Genomic DNA, 15,126 nt, shown 5'->3' with positions numbered 1-15,126 from the left:
CTTGCTTAAGCGTGGCTATTCAGTATACAATGTAAACTATATATATATCTTAAGAAAGTTAATACAATTTCATACTATTAAGAAAGTTCATACAATTTCATACTATAAAGACTAATTGGTAGAATAGTTAGGGAATGAGATTTTCACCTCTACAAACATCTTGTGCATTCACAGTTCACACTGGTTTCAGCAAATCTGAAATTCAGGCTCCTTGTTGGGGAACCCTAATATGGATTTAGATCCTTGATTTTAATAGCTTTGCTATTAATAGTTTTGCTATTAAATAATTAATAGCTTTGCTATTAAACTGCATAGCAAAAGGCTAATGAATTTTGAGAGAGAAAAAGAAGGGATTGGTTAAATATCTTCAGTGATACTGAACTGCGTATCAGTACCAAGATCTTGCTCACACTTGCTTATCATGGAAGTGTTTAAAGAAAAGATTCTTGGGGATTAAAAAGCTGGTGTGTCTTAGAAATGTCGTATGTTGTCCATGGTTATTTTATAAAGACAGTGGGTATATTTCCTCATAATGGGGAGGTGACAAGTCATCACAGACGTAGTCTTCCAGCAGTTCTTCTGGCACATCAGAACTGTCCTCTGACCTGAAAATAGGAAGAGGAGCAGGCACAAAAAGAATTTAATGAACACAAAGCATGAAAGTGTTCAGTGACCTCAGTGCTGTGTCCTGTCAGCCTTATCTGGGCAAAGCACTTCTTGGGACAATGCTACAAGATGAAGTTTTACTGCAATTTAACCTTTTGCTGTGTTCTTTTTGTGAAGTATAAAAGTGTCAAGAGGTGACCTTTTTTTTCATACTGCTCATGCCTGTTGCACATGGTGCTGAGGACGATGGGTCAGTCAGCAGTTTTTCAAATAGACTTTGATAAAGGAACTAAATGACTTGTGTTCTAGGAAGGATATAATTCTGAGTAATTCCTATAATTAGATTTTTTTTTCTTAAGAGTAAAGAACTATATAAAATTGTTTTGTGTCTGATTAAAGCAGTTTCACACTGCTCTGTAATATCAGTGACCTTGTTTATACCCCAAAACTAGGAAAAGAGTAAGGGCTGGAAGGTTGCTACAGTGGGAGAGGAGCATACTGTGACCAGGTGTAATCAGGAGGGAGAGCATCTGGTACCAAACTGATTCTTTCACTGTCATAAAAACGCTGTTTGTGTGCTGACTCTTGTGATTCTGTTTGAGTGGAAGCCTCTGGCTGTACATATATAGCCTTCTGGTCAACAGTTATCTAAAGATAGTAAGATAAGCATTAAAAAAAAAGACAGGCAGGAGCATATATACTAATATCTTTGAAAAGAACAAGAGATTTAGTAGACTGAAAATTGAAAGGGTTTCATAAGTTAGTTTAATTTGGATAAAAATGCTTTCCAGAAAAAGTATGTCTCCATAGTCTTTACTCAAGAAATACTCCTAACAAAGAAAAAAAAAATTGTCTGAAGAAGGATAACACCCTGGACTAGCTTTTGTTTCCTTTGAACCCATACATAGCACTTAAAAATACTCAGAAGTCTGTATACAAACATACTAAGATATTTCAGAAGACGTACCTCTGATTCCTGGTATTCTCTGTGAGATAAGTAGCATAGTTTTAATCTCTGGTAAAAGCTGGGTTATCCAGGGGGTAGGCAGGGCAGAAGTGAGCAGAGCCTGGCGTGGGAATCGGTGAGGCACTGGAGGAAATGGCACCGCAGCAGCTGAGCACCGGGTGAAAGTAGCATGGATTCACAGCAATGCCTTCCTGGGCTGGGTATGGTGGAGGAATGTACTGTACCACTGTGGCGCCGTGAAAAGTTATAGGCTGGTTAATACCAGTGAACACAAAGGACTGTCCACTTGCAGTCTGGTCGAGGTCTGATGTATTTTCCTCTCTTTCTTTACAGGGCTTGCATGTAAGCATGTTAAATTTACAAACAGCAATCAGAATAAAAGTCACCCCGACAGACAGCAGAATAGGCCCTAGTAACTGAGTCCATTCCAGGTGAGTAACGCCATCATATTTTATCCATCCCATCACAGTGAAAGTGATTCCCACCAGTCCCAAAAACATACATGAAAAGAGCAAAGTGGTGCCAGCTTTATCCCCATCTGACACCAGGACATCAGATCTGTTTGGCTGATAAGAATAGAATAGAATAGAATAGAATAGAACAGAACAGAACAGAACAGAATAGTTCAGTTGGAAGGGATCTACAACATTCATCTAGTCCAATTGCCTGACCACTTCAGGGCTGACCAAAAGTGAAAGCATGTTATTAAGGGCATTGTCCAAAGGCCTCTTAAACACTGACAGGATTGGGGCATTGACCACCTCTCTAGGAAGCCTGTTCCAGTGTTTGACCACCCTCTTGGTAAAGAAATGCTTCCTAATGTCAAGTCTGAACCTCCCCTGATGCAGCTTTGAACCATTCCCATGCGTCCTGTCACTGGATCCCAGGGAGAAGAGATCAGCACCTCCCTCTCCACTTCCCCTCCTCAGGAAGCTGTAGAGAGCAATGAGGTCGCCCCTCAGCCTCCTTCTCTCCAAACTAGACAAACCCAGAGTCCTTAGCCACTCCTCACAGGACATGCCTTCCAGCCCTGTCACCAGCTTTGTTGCCCTCCTCTGGATGCATTCAAGGACCTTCACATCCTTCTTAAATTGTGGGGCCCAGAACTGCACACAATACTCAAGGTGAGGCCACACCAATGCTGAATACAGCAGGATCATCACCTCTTTTGATCGGCTGGTTATGCTGTGTTTGATGCACCCCAGGATGTGGTTTACCCTCTTGGCTGCCAGGGCACACTGCTGACTCCTATTGAGCCTGCTGTTGACCAGCACCCCCAGATGCCTTTCTGCAGGGCTGCTCTCCAGCCACTCCTCTCCCAATTCATACTTGGGCCCAGCATTACTCCGTCCCAGGTGCAGAATCCGGCATTTGTTCTTGTTAAATTTCTTGCCATTCATGATTGCCCAATGCTCCAGTCTATCTAGATCCCTCTGCAAGGCCTCTCATCCCTCGAGAGAGTCAACAGCACCTCCCAGTTTGGTATCATCAGCAAACTTGCTAATGGTGCATTCAACTCCTGCATCCAGATCATTGATAAAAATATTGAACAGATCTGGCCCTAGAATTGAGCCCTGAGGAACACCGCTGGTGACTGGCCACCAGCCAGATGTAGCCCCATTCTCTACAACCCTTTGAGCCCTGCCCTTCAGCCAGTTCTTCACCCAGCACACTGTGAACCTGCTCATCTCACAGTTGGACAACTTGTCCAGAAGGATGCTGTGAGGGACAGTATCAAAAGCCTTACTAAAATCCAGAAAAACTACATCCACTGCCTTCCCTTCATCCGCGAGGAGGGTGACCTTATCGTAGAAGGATATCAAATCAGTTAGACAGGACTTTCCCTTTGTGAACCCATGTTGACTGTGCCTGACGATTGCATTGTTCTTTAAATGCCTTTCAATAGCACCCAGGAGTGACAGAAAAGACATTCAAGGAGAAATCTACATTGTTATTGTTCTGCTCCTTTACTGAGTATAATGTATCTTCTGCCTCAAGAGAAAGGAGGTTTGTAAGGGACTTGGTAGAGCATTTAAAGTTGAAGGTTCAGGTTAATTATACAAGAACTTTGTGCGCGTATGGTTAACAGAGTCCATCATGTGAAAGAATAAACTTTGCTTAGAAGAATAAAGGTCTGGGAAGTGAAGCCTGAAGTGATCACTAAAGTCTTATTGAATTATCACCATTGCTTCTGAAATGGCTTCACCCTTGCACGGCTACTTATCTCTTTGTTTATCCTCTTCTTTAATTTGGCACCCACTGATACTTCCTCACTGTGCCCATGCCAGATGGGAGAGAAAGGAAGCTGCAGCCACCACAGCTTTTCCTGGGCCCCTTGCCAGCTGATGCATCCAATATATGGACAGCATACATTTAGTCAACAGCAGTGCAGCGACTCACTCTCCTTGGGCCACCACTCCAGCAACCCAGATCTGCAGGAAAATGCGTGGTCATCGCTGGGAGTGCTTTGCAGTGCTCTGAAGCGTTACATTTACAGCCATGCCTGGACCTCTGTTGCAGCTCATTCTGCAGTCCAGAGCTTCTGTGGTTTAAAAAATATCAAAGTAAGCTTTCTGATATTTTGCCAAGAGGGAGTAGTGAGTGGGTGGGAGGGTAAGCGGCAACAGGGTGGTGAGTGCTGAACAGCCCGGGAGAGCTCCTGGTTATGGGAGAAAAGTTATTTCAAGCCAGCCAAAGCTTTCCAGCTGTTTGAAGGTAGCATAATTACTTTGTAATTTCCCCTTAATTGCTGACATTTTTTGTTGTGGGATCTCCACCCCTTCCTCAGAGTTTAGACTGAGTAAAGCCGGCATACCCTGAATAGTGCACCATTGCAGGAATGAGAAAGCGTCTCTTGTAACATTAAACCTGGTAAAGCAAGGGATCTTGTCCTGTAAGGTAAATTCTGTATTCAGAAGTACCTAGAATTTTTTTTTACATCCCAATGAATTGTTCTGTTGAAATTCCCTTCTGACAAAAATGTGTGGCTAGTAGATCCTACATTTGAAATCGGCACTGCAATAATGGCAAGATTAACACAGTGTTCTGGCGACAGCTGGTTTGTACTCTGCACATACCCAAGCTGTGGGCAGAAGAGTGTTTATTCCTACAGGTCTCTTCCTTCTCCCACTGAAGTAAATACCACAGACTTCAGCAGTATCAGGCCCTAAGCAAGGATACACCAGGATTGCTTATCCATATCCCATATATTAAACAGACAGATTAATTGAATGTTGAGATTTTCTGTTTCCTAACAGTGTCAGACTAAAGTAATTGCTGTCGGAGGGTTCTGGTAGAACGTTTTTGTGTAATTCCTTAAGGGGGAAAAATCTTCAACTACTCGATCTGTTTTGATTAACATGGTAGGGGAGTACACGCAGTACAGAGATTACTCCTCAGGTGGTAGAATGTATAATGCTATTTCCTGCTACCATCAGCTCTGGGGAAGCAAGCTTATCCTGAGATTTATAAAATAAAAATAGCACTAGAGCTAGAAGACTCACCTTCTTTCACACTGCTTCTTCAAAATCGGTAAAAGTGCCTTTAGTCTATTGTGCATTCATATCACACAGTGTGACAACAGCTCAGTTCTGAAAGGGGCTGCTCACTGAATTCAATGCCTTCAGAACTGATACTGAATGCAATTGCAGATGTGTCTTTCTCATCTGTCAGCAGATAGACCTTGAGGAATATTAGTGCTGGACTCCTTTAAAAAACATGTCTGGGAAGTTTCCAAAGTCAGTATTATGGCTCTTCTATTACTGAGGGTGCCAACAAATTTTCCAACAAATATACTCAAGATTAGCCCTTCCCCCAGCACCAAGTCTAGTCAGGACTCTGTGCACCACTTGAGCAAAGTGTTAGGGCTTGCAATGTAGTGGTTTCATATGACTACAACTAAATTAGGAAGTGCTGAAATATTAGATAAGCTGTCCTTGTATTGGCAATTATAGCCAAAACCTAAGTCACCTTTAACCTTATATTTGGTAAACTCAATGGAATGAACTTCTGTTACTGCTCTCTGCAAGTCAGGTTTTTCCATACCATGAATCATTCTTGTCCCTGTTTGCTGAATCTTCCAGGCTTTCCAACATCCTTTTTAAAGCAGTATTATATCATAATAGCTGTCTAACTAATGGTATATACAGATGTAGTGTCACCTTCCTACTCTCATTCATTCAAGAACTCTGCAAACACTATTTGCAACAGGATTGTGCTGGAGCACTTCCTCAGTCCTACGCAATGGCCCTTAGATATTGGCTGGAGTCAGAGTTTTCCAAGTCGGGTGTTGCATCATCCCATGGCTGACATTCTTTGCCTCTGGCCTAGGACATGGCTTATGGTCTGTTGAGCAAGTGCACAGTACAGCTGGAGAGTACAGGTGGTTTCTTCCAAGACCACTTGTCACTTGAACTTTGAAAATGGGATGGAAAACACTTACTGTTTGGTGCAGTAGGATCTAAATTAAATTTACACCTTTCCCTGTAAACTGCCCCCTCTTTGTCTGTGTCCTGGTTTCAGCTAGGACAGAGTTAATTTTCTTCCTAGTAGCTGGTATAGTGCTGTGTTTTGGATTTAGTAGGAAAATAATGTTGATGATAACACACTGATGTTTTTAGTTGCTGCTAAGTAGTGTTTAGACTAAGTCAAGGATTTTTCAGCTTCTCCTGCCCAGCCAGCAAGAAGGCTGGAGGGGCACAAGAAGCTGGGAGGGGACACAGCCAGGACAGCTGACCCTAACTGGCCAAAGAGATATTCCATACCATATGACATCATGCCCAGTATATAAACTGGGGGGAGCTGGCTGGGAGGGGCGGATCGCTGCTCAGGAACTAACTGGGCATCGGTCAACGAGTGGTGAGCAATTGCATTGTGCACCATTTGCTTTGTATAGTTTAATTCTTTTAGTATTACTATTGTCATATTATTATTATCATTATCATTGTTTTTCATTCCTTTCTGTCCTATTAAACTGTCTTTATCTCAACTCACGAGGTTTTTTTTCCCGATTCTCTCCCCCATCCCACTGGGTGAGGGGGGCAGTGAGCGAGCAGCTGCGTGGTGCTTAGTTGCCGGCTGGGGTTAAACCATGACAGTCCTTTTTTGGCGCCCAACGTGGGGCAGTACGGGTTGAGATAACGACAAATCTGACTGGAATGTGTTAGAACAAATTTGTTATAAACATTCATTATATTAGTGCAATAGTTGCTGGTCACAATGTTGATGTATTTGCTCTCAAAGTTGGTGCGCTTGTTCTTAAAGGTGCGTTATGTAATACCTTACTTGCAGTATATGCTCCCTGTTGTGCTGTTTATCACCCGTGGGAACTGGGCCAGAGTTATCATGTTGTTGTACTTTGTAACACTGGCTTATGATACGATAGAATTGCTGGTCATGAAACTAATCTGGTATTTGTACTCAGCGTTGCCGTCACCTCCGTACTTCGGGAGCCGTCTATCAGAAACTATTAATAATTACACCTTGTACCTTTTCTCCTCGGAGAGCCAAGCCACGGGGGAGACACATTTCTTCACCTTCCCCTTCTCCTCCAGGCAAATTACAGTAGCTCTTGAGAATTTTGAATATCCTTGGGATGTTCAAACCAGCATGTTCCTATTGCTATGTCTCCTGAATGTGTTCCAGGTCTTGTTTAATGTTGTCGTGGTTTAACCCCAGTCAGCAACTCAACACCACGCAGCCGTTTCCCCCTCCCCCTCCCAGTGGGGTGAGGAGGAGGAAAGCAAAGGAAAAAAAAAGTAAAACTCGTGGGTTGAGATAAGAACAGTTTAATAACTAAAGTAAAATATAATACTAACAATAGTAATAATGAAATATAATAATAATAGTAATGAAAAGGAATGCAACAAAAAAAAGGAAGGGGGGGGGAAGGCAAAAAACCAGTGATGCACAATGCAATTGCTCACCACCCGCTGACCGATGCCCAGTTAGTTCGCGAGCTGCGAGCCGCGCCTCCCGGCCAACTCCCCCCTGTTTATATACTGGGCATGATGTTCCATGGTATGGAATACCCCTTTGGCTAGTTCAGGTCAGCTGCCCTGGCTATGCTCCCTCCCAGCTTCTTGCACACCTGCTTGCTGGCAGAGCATGGGAAACTGAAAAGTCCTTGGCTTAAGATAAGCGCTACTTAGCAACAACTAAAACATCAGAGTGTTATCAACATCATTCTCACACTAAATCCAAAACACAGCACTGTACCAGCTACTGAGAAGAGAGTTAACTCTGTCCCAGCCGAAACCAGGACAATATCCACCCCTTATTCTATACCATTTACGTTATGCCCAGATCCCACACTTTCTGATACTTTTCCAATTAATCACCATCACCTTTCCTGTCTTTTAATATATACACACAGATATCATTCCCGCGGTCTATGGGCCATCTCTATCAAATGTCTGTTGAGTTCATTCAGTCCATGACTTTGGGGTCCATCTATCGTAACAGTCTGTCTGGGCAGGAGGGATGATGCAAAGTCTGCTCAGTCAGCAGAACAGGATTGGGCTTCGGTGTGATGTGGCAGGCAGGTGACATTGGGCGCAGCAGGAGGATGGTGTGTGGTGTTGGATTGTTGCATGCTGAAGTCAGTCCTGGTTCCATCACTACTGCACTTCACTCGGTTTTATCAAAGTTCATTCTTCATTAATCTAAGTAATTCTTACTGTAATACCATTAATATAGCACATAACAATTATAATAATGATGACATACAGTGGCAAGATTGTATAGCAATTAATAGCATACAATTTAATCTATTGGCTGTTCTCACCTAAAATCAAATCCCCTTAAGGCACACATCGGACTTCCCCATCCTTCCGCATCACCCACCAAGTGTACCCAGATCCTTGAGCAAAAGCAATCCCACGAATGGGTTTGCCTTTGCCTGAGGCAGGAGTAATCCAGACTGTCTTCCCTAGCATATTTTTTATGTGCACTACAGGGACTTTATCCCCTTCTACAGTACGTAAAAGTTCTGATTGGGTGGGGCCAGCTCGATTGACAGATCCTCTAGTGTTGACTAACCAGGTGGCCTTTGCTAGATGTGTATCCCAATGTTTGAAAGTCCCACCACCCATTGCTCTCAATGTAGTCTTTAACAATCCATTGTATCGCTCGATTTTCCCAGAGGCTGGTGCATGATAGGGGATGTGATACACCCACTCAATGCCATGCTCTTTAGCCCAGGTGTCTATGAGATTGTTCCGGAAATGAGTCCCGTTGTCTGACTCAATTCTTTCTGGGGTACCGTGTCGCCATAAGATTTGCTTCTCAAGGCCCAGGATAGTGTTCCGGGCAGTGGCATGGGGCACGGGATATGTTTCCAGCCAGCCGGTGGTTGCTTCCACCATTGTAAGCACATGGCGCTTACCTTGACGGGTTTGTGGGAGTGTGATATAGTCAATCTGGCAGGCCTCCCCATATTTATATTTCAGCCATGGTCCTCCATACCACAGAGGCTTTAACCGCTTGGCTTGCTTAATTGCAGCACATGTTTCACATTCATGGATGACCTGTGCGATAGTGTCCATGGTCAGGTCCACCCCTCGATCACGAGCCCATCTATATGTTGCATCTCTTCCCTGATGGCCTGAGGTGTCATGGGCTCACCGAGCCAGAAATAATTCACCCTTATGCTGCCAATCCAGATCCACCTGAGCTACTTCAATCCTAGCAGCCTTGTCTACCTGTTGATTGTTTTGATGTTCTTCAGTGGCCCGACTCTTGGGTACGTGGGCATCTACATGATGTACTTTCACAACCAGGTTCTCTAGCCTGGCAGCAATATCTTGCCACAGTGTGGCAGCCCAGATGGGTTTACCTCTGCGTTGCCAGTTACTCTGCTTCCATTGCTGCAACCACCCCCACAGAGCATTTGCCACCATCCATGAGTCAGTATAGAGATAGAGCACTGGCCATTTTTCTCGTTCAGCAATGTCTAAAGCCAGCTGGATGGCTTTCACCTCTGCAAACTGACTTGATTCACCTTCTCCTTCAGCAGTTTCTGCAACTTGTCATATAGGACTCCATACAGCTGCCTTCCACCTCCGATGCTTTCCCACAATGCGACAGGACCCATCAGTGAACAGGGCATATTGCCTCTCATTTTCTGGCAGTTTATTCTACAGTGGGGCCTCTTCAGCACGCATTACCTCCTCCTCTGGCGATATTCCAACATCTTTGCCTTCTGGCCAGTCTGTGATCACTTCCAGAATTCCTGGGCGACTGGGGTTTCCTATTCGACTTCATTGTGTGATCAGTGCAACCCACTTACTCCATGTAGCATCAGTTGCATGATGTGTAGAAGGGACCTTCCCTTTGAACATCCAGCCCAGCACATGCAGTCGGGGTGCTAAGAGGAGCTGTGTTTCAGTACCGACCACTTCTGAGGCAGCTTGAACTCCTTCATATGCTGCTAATATCTCCTTTTCAGCTGGAGTATAGCGGGCCTCAGATCCTCGATATCCCCGACTCCAAAACCCTAGAGGTCGACCTCGGGTCTCCCCTGGTGCTTTCTGCCAGAGACTCCAGGTAGGGCCATTCTCCCCGGCTGCGGTGTAGAGCACATTTTGAACATCTGGTCCTGCCCAGACTGGCCCAAGGGCTACTGCATGAACTATCTCCCGTTTAATCTGTTCAAAGGCTTGTTGTTGCTCAGGGCCCCATTTAAAATCGTTCTTCTTCCGGGTCACTTGATAGAGAGGGCTTACAATCAGACTATAATTTGGAATATGCATTCTCCAAAAACCTACAACACCTAAGAAATCTTGCATTTCCTGTTTACTAGTTGGTGGAGACATAGCTGCTATTTTGTTGATCACATCCTTTGGGATGTGACGATGTCCATCTTGCCATTTTATTCCTAAAAACTGAATCTCCTGTGAGGGTCCCTTCACCTTACTCTGTTTTATGGCAAAACCGGCCTTCAGAAGGATTTGGATTATTTTCTCCCCTTTCTCAAAAACTTCTTCTGCTGTGTTGCCCCATACAATGTCATCAATGTATTGCAGGTGTTCTGGAGCTTCACCTTTTTCTAGTGCATTCTGGATTAGTCCATGGCAAATGGTGGGGCTGTGTTTCCACCCCTGGGGCAGTCGATCCCAGGTGTACTGGACGCCCCTCCAAGTGAAAGCAAACTGTGGCCGGCACTCTGCTGCCAAAGGGATTGAGAAAAATGCATTAGCGATATCAATTGTGGCGTACCACTTGGCTGCCTTTGACTCCAGTTCATATTGAAGTTCTAGCATGTCTGGCACAGCAGCACTCAGCGGTGGTGTGACTTCATTCAGGCCACGATAGTCTACTGTTAGTCTCCATTCTCCATTAGACTTTCGCACTGGCCAAATGGGGCTGTTAAAGGGTGAGCGAGTCCTGCTGATCACTCCTTGGCTCTCCAGTTGACGAATCAGCTTATGGATGGGAATCAGGGAGTCTCGGTTGGTGCGATATTGCCGCCGGTGCACCCTTGTGGTAGCGATCGGCACCTGTTGTTCTTCAACCCTCAGCAACCCCACAACCGAAGGGTCCTCAGAGAGACCGGGCAAGGTGGACAACTGTTCAATTGCCTCCGTCTCCAAGGCAGCTATACCAAAGGCCCACTGGTACCCCTTTGGGTCCTTGAAATACCCTCTCCTGAGATAATCTATGCCAAGGATGCATGGAGCCTCTGGACCAGTCACAATGGGGTGTTTTTGCCACTCATTCCCAGTTAGGCTTATTTCAGCCTCCAATACAGTTAGCTGTTGAGATCCCCCTGTCACCCCAGAAATACAAATAGGTTCTACCCCTTTATAGCTTGATGGCATTAGAGTACACTGTGCACCGGTGTCTACTAGAGTTTTATACTCCTGTGGATCTGATGTGCCAGGCCATCGAATCCACACAGTCCAATAAACCCGGTTGTCCCTCTCCTCTGCCTGGCTGGAGGCAGGGCCCCTCTAGTACTGGTCATAGGATTCTCCACTCACTTGTAAAAACGGATTAGAATTCCTTTTCATAGAATCGGGAGTAAGATCAGCCCTTCCACTCTATCGGCTATACCGCTCACAGTGCTCACTGGAGCCTGAAGCAGCAATTTTCCTGGAAGAACCCTCATTTGTGATTGTTTTTCCTCGCAAATCACGTACCCGTGCATCTAGGACCGAGGTAGGTTTTCCATCCCATTTCCTCATATCGTCTCCGTGCTCACGCAGGTAAGACCACAGGGTACCCCATGAGGTGTACCTTCTATCTCCTCTCTCTTGAGCAGAGGGACGCTTATTCCTAATAGCTGAGATATTGGTCCGTGCAGGTGGGAGGCAGAACTTATCCTCAAATCGCTGGAACTCTTGGGACAGTTTCTTGGCTAGTATGTCTGGCAGTTTCTCCACAGCCGCGACGAGGGAGGAAGTGAGACTTTCTTCATATTGCCGAAGTCGGCGAGCCAATTCATCTACTGTTGGTCCCTCCTCGTCTTTCCAGTCCATTACTGCCCATGAGTTGGCATACGACGATGGTGCGCTTCGTACAAACTTCCGCCACATGGGTCGTGCACACTGGACTTCATCTGGATCTGTGGGTAACCGCCCATCATCTGGGTCATAATAAACCATCTCCTGCACGGCTAATTCCCTCAGGTACTGGATACCTTTCTCCATGGTGGTCCACTTGCCTGGGTGACATACAACATCTTCCTTGAAGGGGTACCTTTCCCTCACACCTGATAGAAGTCGCCTCCAGAGGCTGAGGGCTTGTGTCTTTTTTCCAATTGCCTTGTCAATGCCCCCTTCCCTAGGAAGGGATCCCAATTGCTTGGCCTCCTTACCCTCTAATTCCAAGCTACTTGCCCCATTGTCCCAGCATCGGAGCAGCCAGGTGATAATGTGCTCGCCTGGACTATGGCTGAAGTCTTTTCGCATATCCCGCAGCTCACTCGGGGATAGGGATCGGGTGATTATCTCCGGTTCTGCCTCTTCCTCCTGTTCTCGTGATGACCCTGCTTCACCTTCATCCTTCGCTAAGCGAACTGATGTTTTTGTATATTTCCTCTTCTGTATAGGGGCGATTGATATTGGCACCGGTTGATTCTCTAGTTCAGCTGCATCATCCATCGCCAAGGTTTGAGTTGCCACAGTGCCTGTTGCTGGGTTTGAGTAGCCACAGTGCTTGTCATAGGGATTAGAGTAGCTGCAGTAGCTGTCGCCAGAGTTTGAGTAGCCACAGTGCCTGTTGCTGGGGTTTGAGTAGCTACAGTGCTTGTCATAGGGATTAGAGTAGCTGCAGTAGCTGTCGCCAGAGTTTGAGTAGCCACAGTGCCTGTTGCTGGGGTTTGAGTAGCTACAGTGCTTGTCATAGGGATTAGAGTAGCTGCAGTAGCTGTCGCCAGAGTTTGAGTAGCCACACTGCTTGTCGCTGGGGTTTGAGTAGCTGCAGTGCCTGTCGCCAGAGTTTGAGTAGCCGCAGTGCCTGTCGCCAGAGTTTGAGTAGCTGCAGTGCCTGTCACCAGGGTTGGAGTAGCTGCAGTCGTGGGAGCTGATCTCTGGGTGGTATTTTTAAATAGTTGTTTAACCCTAAACAAGATCTGAATCACATTCAGGAACAGGCTGATTCCTAGCAATAGGACCATGCTGAGTTCAACATCCCAAGGATATTCAAAATTTACAAAGTCCTTCAATGCTATTGTAATTAACCTGGCAGAGAAAAGGAAGATGTGGGAAGATGTCTCCCCAATAGGTTGGCTCCCCGAGGAGAAAAGGTAGAAAGAGCAATTATTAATATTCTCTAGGAGAGAGCACCCGAAGTACGGAGATCTCTCCTCCACAGATTGGCTCCCAGAGGAGAAAAGGTAAAAGGTACAATTATTAATAGTCTCCCATAGGCAGCTCCCGAAGTACAGAGGTGACAACAATGCCGAGTACAAACACCCGATTAGTTTCACGGCTTGCACTTCTATCATATCATAAGCCAGTGTTACAAACAACAACACCATGATAACTCTAGCCCGGTTCCCACAGATGATAAACAGCACAACAGGGAGCATATACTGCAAGTAGGGCATTACATAACGCAACTTCAAGAACCACAACACCAACTTTGAGAGCAAACGAACCCACATTGTAACCAGTAACTATCAAACCAATACAATGAATACTTATAACAAGTTTGTTTTAACACACTCTGATCAGATCTGTCGTTATCTCAACCCTTCGTGCCCCATGTTGGGCGCCAAATAGGCTGTTGTGGTTTAACCCCAGTCAGCAACTCAGCACCACGCAGCCGTTTCCCCCTTCCCCTCCCAGTGGGGTGAGGAGGAGGAAAGCAAAGGAAAAAAAAGTAAAACTCGTGGGTTGAGATAAGAACAGTTTAATAACTAAAGTAAAATATAATACTAACAACAGTAATAATGAAATATAATAATAATAGTAATGAAAAGGAATGCAACAAAAAAAGGAAAGGGGGGGGGAAGGCAAAAACCAGTGATGCACAATGCAATTGCTCACCACCCGCTGACCGATGCCCAGTTAGTTCCCAAGCTGCGATCCGCGCCTCCAGGCCAACTCCCCCCTGTTTATATACTGGGCATGACGTTCCATGGTATGGAATACCCCTTTGGCTAGTTCAGGTCAGCTGCCCCGGCTCTGCTCCCTCCCAGCTTCTTGCACACCTGCTTGCTGGCAGAGCATGGGAGACTGAAAAGTCCTTGGCTTAAGATAAGCGCTACTTAGCAACAACTAAAACCTCAGAGTGTTATCAACATCATTCTCACACTAAATCCAAAACACAGCACTGTACCAGCTACTAAGAAGAGAGTTAACTCTGTCCCAGCCGAAACCAGGACAGCGTGAATCAGTAACCAACTTGATTTGCTCCTTAGCATTTGTATTTCAAGCACTTAAGCTAACCTTAATGCAGAAAGGGGGTTATAGTGCCATTAGTGTGATAGTAAAGTATGTCACTTCCTCAATAAAAATGCTATTCAGTATTATTTTAAGCTACTTCTATAGTTTTACAAGGTGTTGCTTCCTAATACGTACATTTCACCCCTACTCCCCACAAAAAAAATTCCTCCTACTAATGCTGTGCACCCAGTGGTAGCCTTCAGTGGTGGAGGCAGATCTGCCAGCCTCTTATTCACATTTTCTGACCTTGCTGAAATAGATTTTGACAACACAGTAAGCAAATACTGTTGCCCTGGTTATGTTAGCTCTCTCAGTGTTGAGCAGGTTATAGAGATGCACCCAGCACATCCACTGAGTTTTAAAGGAATGATTTTCCAAGTCAAAAATAGAAGATGCTAACACATCTGTATGTTGATCTATTTCCTAAGCATCTTCTCAAAATGATACAGAGAGAAATTCTGTTTTCAATCCTTTTTTTCAGAGGTAAGTAACACCTACCCCTCCTAGTAAATTCAGGTGCATTCAGCTGACTCCAAAGAGTCAGGCCAACAGCTTTCTAAGCATGCTTTCCATGAAGACTGCTTTTTTAGAAATAGCGATCCACACTGGAGACTCTGAAGTAGAAGATCAAAACACAATAACCTTGAAGAAAAATAGGAAGAT

General features: G+C 45.1%; 1 protein-coding gene across 1 annotated transcript; it reads right to left on the bottom strand.

Annotated features, from left to right (window-relative positions):
* Positions 1-502: 502 nt before the first annotated feature.
* LOC127029096 (transmembrane protein 174-like) lies at positions 503-4,027 on the bottom strand. The gene is given in 4 exon segments (XM_050914738.1): positions 503-605; positions 1,574-2,147; positions 3,487-3,565; positions 3,974-4,027. Coding segments are annotated over 4 exon segments (810 nt in total).
* Positions 4,028-15,126: the final 11,099 nt, after the last annotated feature.

The sequence above is a fragment of the Gymnogyps californianus genome, unplaced genomic scaffold (assembly GCF_018139145.2).
Source record: "Gymnogyps californianus isolate 813 unplaced genomic scaffold, ASM1813914v2 HiC_scaffold_69, whole genome shotgun sequence".
In the NCBI taxonomy this organism is placed as follows: domain Eukaryota; kingdom Metazoa; phylum Chordata; class Aves; order Accipitriformes; family Cathartidae; genus Gymnogyps; species Gymnogyps californianus.
The sequence above is the reverse complement of the archived record's forward strand: the minus strand, read 5'-3'. Positions and strand labels throughout refer to the sequence as shown.